This window comes from Dermacentor variabilis, chromosome 9, assembly GCF_050947875.1.
Source record: "Dermacentor variabilis isolate Ectoservices chromosome 9, ASM5094787v1, whole genome shotgun sequence".
NCBI classification, from domain to species: domain Eukaryota; kingdom Metazoa; phylum Arthropoda; class Arachnida; order Ixodida; family Ixodidae; genus Dermacentor; species Dermacentor variabilis.
The window spans coordinates 126,725,766-126,740,373 of record NC_134576.1 but is presented as its reverse complement, the minus strand read 5'-3'; the positions used below and the strand labels follow the sequence as shown (position 1 = coordinate 126,740,373).

General features: G+C 45.9%; 1 protein-coding gene across 3 annotated transcripts in view; it reads right to left on the bottom strand.

The window, feature by feature from the left end:
- The window catches only part of LOC142557438 (protein FAM135A), a 51,945-nt gene that overhangs the window by 20,083 nt on the left and 17,254 nt on the right, over nt 1–14,608 (bottom strand). For all 3 annotated transcript variants that reach the window (XM_075669286.1, XM_075669288.1, XM_075669287.1), the window contains 6 exons: nt 14,246–14,475; nt 11,492–11,664; nt 8,154–9,894; nt 6,936–6,995; nt 4,337–4,446; nt 127–218 (listed from right to left, as the gene is read on the bottom strand). In XM_075669286.1, the coding sequence (XP_075525401.1) occupies nt 127–218; nt 4,337–4,446; nt 6,936–6,995; nt 8,154–9,894; nt 11,492–11,664; nt 14,246–14,475 (2,406 nt within the window). The remainder of the gene's footprint in view (nt 1–126; nt 219–4,336; nt 4,447–6,935; nt 6,996–8,153; nt 9,895–11,491; nt 11,665–14,245; nt 14,476–14,608) is intronic.

Sequence of the window (14,608 nt, the reverse complement as noted above, 5' to 3'; positions counted from 1 at the left end):
ACATGCCTAATATGAATAACATACTGCTAAGCAGCTGAATTTTGTTTAGTTTTTTATCTGCTTGATAATCATCAGTTCCTCACTCATGCACAATTGAAGAAAGGAAGCTGTGAAAGAGTCAGTCACCTGATTTCTTTCAGACATGAGGAACTCAAAGTTGACCATGGGCAGGCCCAGCTCAAGGTATGTGCGGACCAGTCTCAAATCGGCACTGTTTCCTGCGTCCCAAAGAGCAAACGAGAGAAGCAGCACCATTTAGACGTTACACATGACTAGGCCTCAGCAGCAAATACCGTGAGGCAAGATGAAGCAGTTCCAAATTATTAAGCACAAGCCAGCTGTTGCGATCTTGCCGCTTATGCACAACAATGTTAAGAAGAAGCACAGGCACAAGAACAACAGACAATAAAGAAGTAATAAGAAGACAGAAGACAGGCACAACATGAACAAACGGCATTTTTGTGGCCCCTGTTCACGAGCACACAATTTTCATCTCGATGCTCGTCATTGACTGCACCTGAGAGAGGGCAGTTCCACTACTTCACTAAAGCTTCCATTGTATTCTGTCACCACTCCTCTAAAATGCAAAAAAAAAAGAAAATTTGAAATTACATTCTGGAGTTTTACATGTCAAAAACCACGATCTGTTTACGAGGCATGCAGTAGTTGGGAACTTCGGATTAATTTTGACCACCCGGGGTGTTCTTCAACGTGCCCCTAATGCACGCCACGCGAGCATCTTTGCATTCTGCCCTCATCGGAATGCGACTGCCGCAGCCTGGACTTGAACTCGCGACCTCGAGTTCAATAGCAAAATGTCAATAGCAAATGTCACCGTGACGGCTAACTAGAATTTCGTAACATGTTCTCAGCGTCAGCAAAGGCACAACGAAGCAGAGGCACGTTTCTCAAGCAGTTCCTCATCACAGACCTAGTCAAGCCGAATTTGTGGCTTTCAGTGCCCCTGTCATCTGTATGTTGTACAGATACGAAATAAAGTTCAAAGTTTCAAGCATTACCAAAGAAGAGAGAGAGGGAACTTAAATCTGAGAAATGGTAGACAGGTCGGCCTGAGGTAAATGCCCTCTGGCCTACAGTGCTATGCTTAGAAGGATGGGGAAAAGCAAAAAGCAAAAAAAATGGGGGGGGGGGGCGGTTACGAGGAGTGACAATGAGATTAGGCAGTAGGATGATGCTATACCGAGAGTTTCCAGTAACTTGAACCTAACATTAAAGAAATGATAGCACACCTTCAACGAATGAGACCAATGGTGTATTCCTTGAAGTCGTGTATAACCAGGTGATTATGTTTAAGTGCAATTGCTTAGACAATTAGTTAAATTTAAATATGCTAATTTTATAGCATAAGTGGTATTTGAATAGCTGTAAAGAGTGCTCAGAACCACCAAGTGAAGTTCTTCACATCACTTTAACCTTTACACATCTTTTTTTTCAGGCTCTGAAAAAACCCCACAAAGTAATAAAAAAAAAATCCAGGGACACCTAAGCACTCCTTACGAGTTATGAATGCAAAAGCATTAATGTCCAATTGAACATCGCTGAGCGGTCTTCCGAGTTATGAACTCCTCGCGGGCAAGCGAGCGTATTGAGATGCTTGGCTAATGCCTCTCAGATAGCATAAGCACGATGCACTTTGATCCATGACGTGATGCTACTTTGCCCGATTGCCACAGAATCTAATAAGGGCGCTCCCGAGTGAGCCACGGTGAATGTGACATCACCCCTTTCGTCGCGGCGAGCTTGGCAATAGAAATTTCGATCCAAGCAGCGTGATGTCATAAAGCAGAAATGGCAGGCCTGCTATCTAAGAGGCACTGGTTTAGTCCAGTTGATAAAACACTTGCCTTCTGAGCATGGGGGTCGTAGGTTTGAAAATCACTACCAGCAATGTTTTTTCATTCGAACTTAATACCATATTTATTGGAATCTACACCGATAGTTTTTATCAAATAATCATATACCAAACTCTAGGGTCGGCTTAGATTCAAGGATTTAAAAAAATGCGCCAATTTGCAATTGAAAATGATAAATATGGTGCACAGCTAGTGCCATCTAGGAAAGTCAGCATCGCAGCCGCTATTAGCTGCGTGAGTAGCCAACTGAAGTACAGAGAAAGGACTACTGAAGTAATAGAGCGACGTCGCTATTTTGACCTGCGGGTCGTATTGGCATGCGGCTTGGCCCGTCGTGTGACGTTATCGTAATGGCACCAAACAGGTGATGCCACTATAGCGCCGCTTTCAAACGGAAAGTTGTGCTAGACACAGAGGCATCGTCAAATGGTCAAGCTGGGCGGGACTTCAGCATCGATGAGAAAAACGTCCATCGTTGGAGGGAGCAACGGAGACACTTTTTGCGTGTGCCACAATGGGGAGATGACAACATTAAGGCAAACAAGTGTGCGATAACAGAGAGGAGCTGTTCCCTGACATCGCGCCACGTTTCGACGCGTGCGGGTGCGCGTCCGCAAGCGTGCGTGTGGTCTGGGCTATAGCGACGAGTCTAGCAGCGATGGTAACGTAGAGCGAGCTCGGCATGTTCATGTAAAATGAATGCTGTTTTCATTTCGTGAACCTCACTTTTTTGTACGGCCTACATTCGAGGTAAGTTTTTAAATTTTTTTCTGGCTTTGGACATTTGAGGGTCGGCTTAGAATCGGGGGCAGCCTAGATTCGAGTAAATACGGTAATGCGATAGCGTTAAGGGCCCCGTGCCGGAGAAAATCCACCGTCGGTGCCCCGCATCTAGCCTCGACTGTCTTGTGAGCGAAAAATATTTCCGAACCACGCATGCCCAACTATGCAGGCCTTCCGTGTAGCACAAGGATGTTACTGAAATGAATTGAAGTTGCGTCAGAAAGATCACGAAGTACGACTTGCACTCAACCTACAGGCATGATGGTGCCGGATTGTAATTTGACTATACGAGAATACATAATTCTGTTACGCGCAAACTCAAACACAAAACCCTCTTCCAGCGTTTCGACCTTACATAGAGTGGCAGCCCGGTTCCTTGCAACACCATCCAGATGGTGCTCACCTCCACACATCCGCGGCCCATGCGAGTGGCCGTGCTTCTACCACAAAGCTTGCCTTCATCCATAGCGTTCGCGGCCAGTGCTTCCCGGTAAACATTACGGTTACATAAGCTGCATTTACTGGGAAGCCCAGAAGCAGTCAGGGATCTTTGAATGCTGTCGCACTCTATTCTTAAAGGCAAAGCTTAAGCGTCCTTCGAACATTTCTGTCTTTTTTTATACATTAATTTCTTTGTAGGATTACCGACACAAACTTGGAACGCAGGCGAGAGCTTGCACGGACAAGGAACACACGGATAACACAGGCTTCCGAGAGCAAGGGAGACGTGGTGTTGTGGCGACGCCCTCTCCCCCTCAAGCAACACCTGGTGTGCCAGCACAGCAGCAAGTGTTGCCTTTCGCCTGCTCTGCTCCATCAAGGCACACACATGACGTGGTGTTGCAGCCGATGGGAATTTAGGTGCTGTTTTGTTGTTACGGGCACCGGGTTTCTCACTCAATGAGCCATCGGATGCCCTCGCATCAAAAATGACCCGACAACACTCTTGTGTCTCTGGGTAGCAGCGCTCGTCATCCTGTTTTCAAAGAATGAAACCTACGTGCCCATAGTAAAGATACTCAACGAGAGTGTACGCATCCCCCATTCAATGCCTGCCTCTCTCATATTTAGAAGTGCGGCTAATTTTGACTTTCACAATGAAAGTGCTGATGTATGCTGGATGCCATGGCCTATTTTTCTTTCTTTGTGATATACGGGCAGACTTTTTTTCTTCAAAAGAAAGGTTAATCCAAGCAGATGCTGCTGAAATCTACAAAATTACGGTGACCTGGACCGGTATAACGTAAAATTATACAATCAGTTTTTTATCCAAATTGGCCATTAGCATTCTGTGATAAGTCAAACTGGCTCAGGCTCTGCCCATATGGGAGGACGCCACACCTATATGGGCAGAACCCAAGCCAATTTGACTTATCACAAAGGGCTAATGGTCGATTTGGAATAAAAACAGATTGGACCAATTTCACCTTACAACAACCCTGGTGTAGAAATCTACGGGTGAAATTGCCACCAATCTTTCATTTTGTAGTCGCTTCTCACTTGCCAATCCTCCACGCACATCAAAAGCAGCCACCCAGCTATTACAAAAACAAAATTTACGATTACAGCTTAGCTTAATATTTTTATTTAGCGTTCCTTTAAAGCTTCAAGCCAGACTAGCACGCACAGGTAAGCCAACGTGAACACCTTTCAATAAAATAAATGCCCTTGGCACTTACCGTCTAAACCATGCACACATATCACAAGGTGAAGTCCTTCGGGGCTGAACGCTCGCAGGTCATTATCACACTGAAAGTAGGGCACCGACGATGCCAGCACCGGGAAATCACTGCAATGGGGCAGCAAGCAAGAAAACACTTTAGAAGTTCTGGCGAGTATTTGGGAAACGCTGCCACGCTCTGCTAATGGAGCAGCAAGTGGCTCTGGGTATCTCGCCATGGGATGCGAATGCCGACAACTATGGGACTGCATTCATTCGCAAGTCACATATGTCACACATCTGCAACCACTCTCCCAATTCACAACTCTGACTTGACACGCAATGCTTCACAGTTCTCCTGTGCACACTGCTGACGGTACCCGTGGTGCCATCTGTCAACTGCTGCCACCATTATACAGTTGACTTCCATTGATTCGACCCTGATGGGACAAATGAAATTGATCAAATTATCTGGCGGGTCGAATTACACAAGATGCAGAAAAGAATGTCACAAGCACTTCATTTGGCAGCATTTGCACGATCCTGACGCGGACCTATTTCCTATGTGTCCAAAGAAAAAATGTAATTAAAGCTTCCAAACAAAGAAATAATGTAATCATGCAACATTTTTTAGCACAAATAATGGCCAAGGGTCTAATGTGTTGCACAATGGTGACCGGTTTTATAGTTAGGTTCACTGTAATATATACATGTTATGTGGTAAAGCATATTAACGCCAGTAAGGCAGGTTTGGTCTCCTGTCAGATTGCGCCAATGCAAACAATTTTCGACCTAAATTTCTAAGGAAAAAAAAAAAGAGCACGCTACAATTGGGTAAATAGCAGTCAAACATTGTGAGAGCTTGGGTTATTGCTTGAAAATTTTTCTAGGGCAGGTGGTAAATGGGCGCTTTCGACAGATGACGCACATTAAACGTATTCACTGTCACCTAAGGTTCACCGAGACAGATGCTGCCACTAAAGGAGTTTCTATGGGGTCACTAGGGGTCAGGTGCATGCATACTGACTCGTCAAGTTCGAATTATCCGGCAAAGGCCAATTTTAGCATTTAAATAACGAAAATTGGAGCGCATAGAAACGTACAGGCACTGGCCAGGACTTTTGCCCGGGGTTTTATTATTCGAAAATTGAATTAACCAGACTCGAATTAATGGAAGTCTACCGTACTACAAGCACAAGAAGGATGCAGAATGCGAAAGCAACCAAAAGGGCAGGATAAATGCCATTGTGGAGTGCTCCAGAAGAAGTTTAAGCCCTGAAAGCTTTTTTAATGTATGCATAAATCTAAGACACAAGTGTGTTTGCACTATGCCCTCACTGGTATTCAACCACCCTGGCAGCGTATCCAACCCGGGACACCTAATGCTCAGCAGCAAAAAGAGTTCACAGAAAAGCTCTGGTGCATACACGGTACACATCAAGACTGTCAACGTTCTTTCCCCAAAAGCAATCACCAAAAGTTTGGCACAATCCAGAGCTGCAATTCAGAGAACTTCACACTAAGATAACATGAGGAAAATTTGGCCATAGTTAGTAGCGTCTGCAGGTGCTGCCATTATGCCTGTTTGGCCAGCAAGAGACTGATGGGCTGGCAGTACATGGATTTGCCTAAACATCATATTTTCTATTAACTAAGCACTACTAACTGTTGGGCTAGTTGGTCCGACATGTTGACTGGAAAACTAAGTGCAAATAAATAAGACATAGACACATGGAATAGTCGAGGACAAGCACACATGGAACAAACGAGGACAATTGCTTGTCCTTGTCTGTTCCGCATGCCAATGCCTTATTTATTCATGCTTAGTTTTCAAGTGAACCTCTCATCTTAACCTTCTTGAAGCCAATTCTGTGTTGAAAACTTGTTACTTGGCAACGATTCCTTTCATTTAGCCTCTAATTGCTATCATCAACTTTCATTCTCGATATTACAGAGAAAAAGAACTGTTTAAAAGAACAAATAATTTACCTATGATGAGAGTTGCTTTTCGAACATCAGACTATGCACATAATGACAAGTATTGTGTTTTGACTATTCACTTATATATATATACTATATCTTGCAGTAAAATCACTTGTCTTGAACATAAAGAAACACCTGTTAAAAAATGATGTGAAGCAACCACACGAGTGCACCTCAGCAAACAATGACGGTGTAATATGCTTTCTCAACAAAGCCACTTCAAATCATTCAAAAAATTGACATATTACCTATGATTCTTACTGTGACTAAACGAATACAGTGCCAGATTGTTTCCCTAGGAATATTAGTATGAATGGACTAACTGGCGATACAGCTGGCTTCCAATCAGTCTACTTGAATAATTCTACCAGCCATTTAACTTGATTGATCGATCAATCAACAAAAGGAAATTTTATTACATGATTAGGCAAAAATGCATGATGTTCAAAAGTCTAAACGGTGGCTATGCATGGTTAAAGACTCCTTCCAATTCAAACATTTTGATATTTTTACTGTCCAGCCATGGTTGAATAATTACAAGCCAACTGCATATGGCTACCAATGTAAAAAATCATCATAAATACCACAACCATTACAATAATGAAATCAGATTACTAAAACAAATAGGTACTTACCTGTACCACAGCCAAGGCATGTTTAGGTGTGCACGGAATTCCTCTTTTGCCTTCACAAAGCTGGATAAAAAAATGAAAAACAAGGACAAGCATAAGCTTCTACAAAAAACTGCACCAGTCCGCGTGATTACAATACCAGGCTGCTCAAATTTTAATTATTTAGTATGATGGAGATCAATGGCAGCAAGTTTGTAGACAAGTACTAAGGTAGGATTGAGCAAAGAGGAGCTGTGTCCTTGGTCAATCACTACTGGGGATACAATCCCTTCCAGGAGACTTCGCGTGGCTTTGCACCAGACGAGACAGCACCTACAACGCCATTCTTGTTACAGAGCAAACAGCACTGCTTTGGCAAGGTGCCATGAACACCGCTGACTGTAGACACCGACATGTCCGGTGCCAGGTCACACGACATCTTGTGAAGAGTGACGGCATCCTAAAATATTATCAACAATATTGCTCCAGGACAATGCATTGTCCCATTTGCTCATCTTTATCTCAGTTCTCGTATTCAAATTTGTGCTCACTGATCTTTGTTGCACAGCATGAATCGACTATCCTAGCAATGAGTATACAGGTAACGCTTTTTCAATTTGGCACAACTCAAACCTCCACTGCGAACTCATACACAATTGAAGACGAACAGACCAGTCGAGAAGACAGCATCAAAGTGTGCATAAATGTTATAGACCCCAAGTGTTAACAAAGTGCCAAGAAAATGCACAGCCAGATGATACGTTATGAGATGAACCGCACACTATGATAATACAAACCACCAAAGGACACAATTTCTGCATTCCAAATAACATCTCTAGTGGACTATCCAGAACTAATGGGATTTACAAAACAAGCTTCTAGCAAAGGATTGTACCCCCAGTCAGAGCATTGAATGCCAAGACTGCTCAACACACCTTTGTTGCAACACACCTTTATTGATCTATAGCATCTGTCCTCGGCCTGTTCGTTTACTTCGTAAAACTACTATGGGTCAAGAAAATCTGTATTACCTTTAACATCTAGCAACAACAAACAATATATGGACTGTGCCTGCATAAAATGCAACTGGGATAAGACCAGATAATTTCTTGCAAACCAGCACACAACAATACAGGGGTCAAAAAGGACATATGTAAATGAAACTCTGAACTTGTGCACTGGTCTGCAAACCTCTACTCGTTCAAGACCAGACCAGGTAAAATACAACACCAAGGCACACACCTGATGACATCGGCATTGACTGCAGACGCCCGGCGCACGGACACGATATCTTCAGCTTCATCGTTTGCGTTTTCATCCTTCTCAGCTTCTATCTGTTGCCAAAATTCCTGCGATGCCTCCACAACACTGTCCAGAGCCGCATGATACTCGTCCTTTGGTTCGGTCAGCATTTCGATCAGCGTACATTTCGTTTCAAGGTACGACCTGCACTCTTCATATCGCCGTCTCGCCTCCTCGTCGGACGGGCACACCTCTTTCTCGACGCCGTTTTGTATCATACTGGGATCCTCCGGGGGTTCTTCGTCGTCGCCGTTTTCGGGAAGAGGAGGCACCACGTTCGGTGTCTGATCGCTCGCAAACTCAGCCGGAGGCTTCGGGAAGAAAGCTGTACCTTCGCAGGCCATCATGGGAGCATTCACAGGTTCGGCTTGCTTTTCCTTAGAAGGCGCAACACCATTCACACTGCTCTGAGAATAAGGAAAGCTGCAGCAGTGCGCGCTGACAGAATGATTTGTTAGTTTTTCTTTACAAGGTAATGATGAACAAGGATGGGCGCTGAAACTACCTGCAGGAGTTACGTCTTTGGGGCTGTCCCTGAACTGCGGCGGCGGTAATGGAGGTATTGACGTTCCGCAGTCGAGCGGTGATGTCGCGCCCTTCTCTGGCATCGGAGCAATCGTCACAACGTCAGATGACGTGTCCGCGCTTTCGTAACCAGAAGTGGATTTACTGGAGCCTCCAGTTCCGGGACAGAGGAAGACCTCATCCAATGAGTCCCTCCTAGAGTCAGGGATTCCAAGAGATTCCCTCCTTGAGTCGGGCATGCAGAGGGATTCCCGCCCTGAATCGGGGACTCCGAAAGATTCTCTCCTAAAGTCAGGAATGCCCAGCGACTCTCTCCTTGGGTCCTGCGCGTTCGAGAGCGGTGCCGACGTGCGACGTCCGTCGAAGCCGACTTGGCACGACGATGTCGATCGCCTGTGCTTCGCGGCTGTGAGGCTGTGAGCCAGAGCAGTTCGAAGGTGCGGTCTTACACATGAGCAAGATTCCGACACTGCTTTCCTGGCCACGACCGGGTCGCTGACGAAGAGTGCGTCAAAGTTGGCATTGAGGCTGTCGCTTGCAACTCGTGACCTCGGCGGTGGCGGAGCCGGTGGCACGACTTGCGGCGTCGTTCGCGCCGATGCCAACTGGGTCGTCAAGTCAGGCATTGACTCGCTGTTGAGAAGATGGGACTGCAAAGGCATCGCAACGCTTCTCGGAAGGGACAGGTTTGCCGACGTAACCGCCACCGAACTCTGCGAATGCTTCATCTGTGAACTGGAGGCACTACCGCTGGTTTCGGCGGCCCGGCTCCGCAAGGCATCGAGCCTCTTGAATGCGAGCAAAGTCACAGACGAGTTGTTCAGGTGCGGCCTCTTCAGCTGACGAAGCAGGCTGGCGGTGCGTGCTTTTAATTTCACTTTGGCTCGCGACGATGACGCGCTTCCTTTGCCGGAGCGGGTGGCGCTGTCACGGTCTTGGGCATCCGCAGAAGAAGTTGACGATGTAGAGGTGGGAGAACCCAGGTCGGCATCAGCGGAGAGAGTTGGCGAACCGTGCCTCAGCGGCATGGATTTCTGGCCCAGCAATTTGGACGCCACCGCAGCCTTCTCCGAAAGCTTCATACTGCTGATGGCAGATGCTGATGGACGCCTGTCATCGAATTGAAGTGAGATGTCACTGAGGTTCAGGCAGGACTCTGAAACAGACAAGTAGAAATGCTTTGTTTCCCACATATCCTTCAGACCATTTGCCCACTTTCGTGAATGCAAAAAGCTTTGTCAATACACAAAACGCTTACATAAATACAAACAAAACTGCAAGAGCCTATCGCAGTCGCTGCATATTGACACTGTTGAGGTCGACATCTCCTGCACTGCTGGCATGCTGAACAAGTTTAAACCGCTTGTCCAACCAAATGTTAAACGTACAATATACTTTGCATTTGCACACTCAAACTTTTCATACTGCTTTCGTGTATAGACGACACAAACAAATCTAAGCTTATTAGGAATCTTACGACATCAAGTACTACAGGAAATAAGTAATGCAGGATTCACAGAATGCATTGCACAATTCTAAAACAAGCACAAAATACTGAACCTAACAAGACTTTGTAGATACACGCTAAAGTTGGAAGCATTACAACAATATGAAATGAAGTTTTTTTTTCAGTCATCTGCTTAAAAAGGTGCATACAATGTAAGAAATACAGTCGAACGCTTCTATGATGAACACCTCTACAACGAAATGACCTGTATAACGAAAGAATAATGCTCTCCCGGTTCTATAGTGAGCTGCACAATGCACGACTATTACAACAAAGTGAACAGCATAACAAATGATTCCAGAGGCCCCAACAATTAGTTATAAAAGCATTTGACTGTGATACAATATACGGTCGACTCTCGTTACAACAGACCTTGATAATCCGACAAAAAACATCCTTTTTATCCAAAGATCGTAATATCCGAAACGCCTCACTTCTGAAAGATATGGTGGCCGTACCGTTAACAGCAGCCACTGGAGTGGAACCCCCCTTCTCTCCCTCGCCTCCCATCCCCGTGCCTCGCACGCGAAGGACGATACGCTTCCGCCCCGCTTTCCTCCCTCCCTCGCGCACACAGTATGGAGCAACACAAGTCAGTAGCCAGCGCGTGTCGACACAGCGAAAGTTCGTTTCATATGGCCACAAAAACTGCCTCTAATTTCGCCCACTGTAGCCGATAGTCCATTGTAGCGCAGTCCATTAAAAGCGAGCTTTGGTGCATTAACAAAACAAGGTAGAACAGACTAAGGCTGAAGTATGGTTCGTTATATCCTAAAGTCTGTTGCATGCAGGTCCATTGTAACAAGCGTCGACTGTATAGCATTTGGCTGAGAATAAACGGTAGCTGCCCTAATTGCTGACCTTTTCAATGACTATACCATGGTGCTAAAGTTGTTAAAATGCGACCTACCAAAGCAGCAAATTAAGGAGAAAATAACAAAAACGCTACAGGAGTACTAAATATACTCACGATTCCATTTCATATCCTTTAATTCACTGTTTCAGCACGCATAATCTTGTTGCGCTTGATCTGTTGCAAAATGTTTTCACAAGAAGTGTTGAGGAATGTCCACACTGTGTTCATGTGCTTCAAAAAGCTACGCATTTCTGTAGACAGCTTCTGCAGTAGTGCTACAGCCTTAAATTAGTCATGGCCCAGAAAGGCAACTGTTCGCCTTTAGCAGTGTCCACCTTCAGCAGTTTTGCAAGACTGTCTTGAAAAAACAAATGGAGGAAAGGAACTCACGTGATGCACAGCCTTGAGGTGTTGTCTTGAAATCTTGGTAGTGCTCCTCGTATATGATGGGAAGGTTGTTGCTGTCGCCGTCTAGCTCGGCACACTCCACTTCCAGCGGCGGAAGCAGGGCAAGGTATTCGGAACGCCGCAGCGCCTCCGTCACCTCGAAGAAGAGCTGCGTGCTGCATCAACCGGAAAGGGCTGGTTGCACTAGATGCCATTCAACTTCAAAAGTCGTGTACGATCGTGACAAAAAAGTTTAAAGGAACAAACAAAGCAACAAAGTGCAGCTCCAAATTTAGTAATAAAGTGCGCACATTCAACCAATGCAGTGCCTGGCCCAATGTCAGGCTGCCACAGCACGCCTGAAGAAAATTTAAATCTGCTGCTGCCGTCCGTGGTTGCCAAACTTTTACTCCTATTTGGTAGTCATTATCATCATGATCACCAGCCTATTTATGTTCAGTGCAGGACGAAGAACTCTTCCAGCAATCTACAACTACCCCCGTCTCGCGCCAGCGAACCCCCATCTCATACCTGTGAATTTCCTAATTTCATAACACCACCTAATACTCTGCCACCTTCGACTGCGCTTTTGTAATCTATGAAAGCTGTAGTCATTTTGCAATCTATGAAAGCTGTATAGAGAAGTTGGTTATACATGTTGCAGATTCCTCAATTACCTGATTGATAGCATGAATGTGATCTATTGTAGAATATCCCTCCCTAAAGCCAGCCTGTTCTCTGTGTTGAGTGAACTCAACTGTTGCCCTGATGATGTTGGTATTACCACGGTGGATATTTTGTACAATGCCTGCAAGCTTATGGGCTTACAGGTCTTCAATTCTTTAACTTCTCTCTTTTCATGGATTAATATGATGTTGGCATTCTTCGAAGTCTCCGATACCCTTGAAGTCACAAGGAGGCATTGTGAATTAAGGGGAGGAAGCTTTGAGAGTACAATACAAGGTTGAACCTTGATGTAACGAAGTCGTAACTGACTGGAAAATAACTTCGTTACATCCTATATTCGTTATAAGCATATATTCGTTACACAATGATATTGGTGAGAAAGTTGATTTAATCTGTTATATCCGCGCTTCTTATATCAAGGTTTGACTGTATACAGTCACCGACCGATTTTCCGGACTCCAAAAATTCGGACATGCCCGATTATTCGGTCAGCTTCGCGGCACCGCCATTCCCCCCATAGACCATAATGTATAACAACTGCCGAAAGTTCGGACACGTTGCAACCTCTCGTCTGATTTTTCGGACACTCCTTGAGCCAACTCGATCGAGAGCATCATGCACCGACTATGACCGGCGCATAGTTCGACTAGCTGAACGCCATTTTTGTTTTGAACAGAGCCTCCTTGCTGCCCCACGAAGTGGCGCTACTAGAAATGCCCACTCATCATCATCGTTTCTGCCTGGTTCAATAGAGTGGCTCTACAGCAGTTCCAGTTTCAGCTTAGTAAGCCATGTCAAGACAATCCAGCAGCTGATTTGTTTCTTCGCGCACGACGCTGCGAGCGGGCTACGTTTTTCGTTTGTGCGACTGGTGTCGGAACGGTGTTGTTTGCTGTGTGTGCTGTGTCGAGGTTTCAGTGATCCAACGCGGCGTACGAAAGCATTGCGTCAAGTGTCTAATGGCGCCGACAGTGCCCGCACAGACTTCGCTGGGGAATGCCGGCAAGCGGGTGCCGGGAGGCCTAAGATTTGTCGCCTTCCGATGTGCTCCCTACTGACGCGGAAAATGTTCTGCCGAGACCTGCGCAGTGGTTGCATTGCGATTCCGGACACCGTCTCATTTGACAGTTTAACAGGTGCTGACACTGCAGTACTGACATGCGCAGAACTCGACGACGGCGAGATCATTGGTCAGGTTTCTGCTGCACCGCCGGACGATGACTCCGAGTCGGAAGATGACGCACAATGTGCTACGCTGCCGTCGCATGCGGAGCGTGCACAAACAGTGACTGTGCTTTCAGCCACCTATAGTGACCGTTCGACCCTCTCCGCTAGTCAGGCTTATCCGACTGCGCGTAAACGGAACAGCATGCAACGGCGCATTCACGATTTCTTCAAGCCTACTGCCGAGCCCGAATAAGCACGTGGAAATAAAGGATTTTATTATTTTTTTTTTAATCTGCTTTTTCGGACACCTGTTTATTCGGACATTTCCGCAGTCCCCGTGAGGTCCGAATAAACGGTCGGCGACTGTAACCCCATCTTCTATCAAATTGATTGCTTTACTAGACTTTGCTGCTTTCCCCCTGGACATACCTAACAAACCTTGTAGCCTCACCTTAAGTAACAACTCCATCTCCAGTCGAAGTTCAACCACATCTCTAGCAGTAGCCGAGTAGTAGCAGGATGAGTTAGTAAGAGTAGTGTACAAGTAGGCCGAATGGTACAGTGGCAAGCTAGGACTCTCCACCATCTTCAGGTAAAATGGTGAAACATCTCATCGCTGTAAAAGCACTAAAAGTTGGGCGAGTTAGTAGCTATTCATTACGATATTGCAGCATGCACACAACAATCGAGGACACAAGGCAAAGTGCTTGTGCGTTACTATTGCCTTGCGTCCCCGTCTGTTGCGTGCACGCTGTAATATCACAATGAATGTCGTCGCTGCATGACATTTCCTACATTGTTCTCTGCCCATTCTTCACGGTCACACCCCATCACAGTTCCAGCAAAACCACCGAGCTTTTGCACGATTCGCTGCTACTGGCATGCCCTGGACATTCCGCGCACCTGGCGTCATTGGCCGACAGGACGGCGATGCGTGGACGCTCTATGACAAAGTAGGCCTCGGCGAAGCGCTTGACCCGCTGCAGGTGGTGCTGGCGAGCCAGCTGCTGGCGCACCCGGTCTTGGTCCGCGACCACCTCTAGGAACTGTTTCCAGAGCACAATCAGCGCACCGCACAGCTGCGCCACATCGCTGTGTGCCACTGCCAAGAAGTCTTCCTCGTTCTCTGCTTGCTGCACACGCGCATTACGTGCAAAAAAAAAAGAAAACGCCTCGTCAGCAAGTGCAAAGTACAACAATAATATAATAGACAAACAATATTAGGCTGGGCCTTTTTTTTTTATAGTTAATAGAATATTTAGAAAT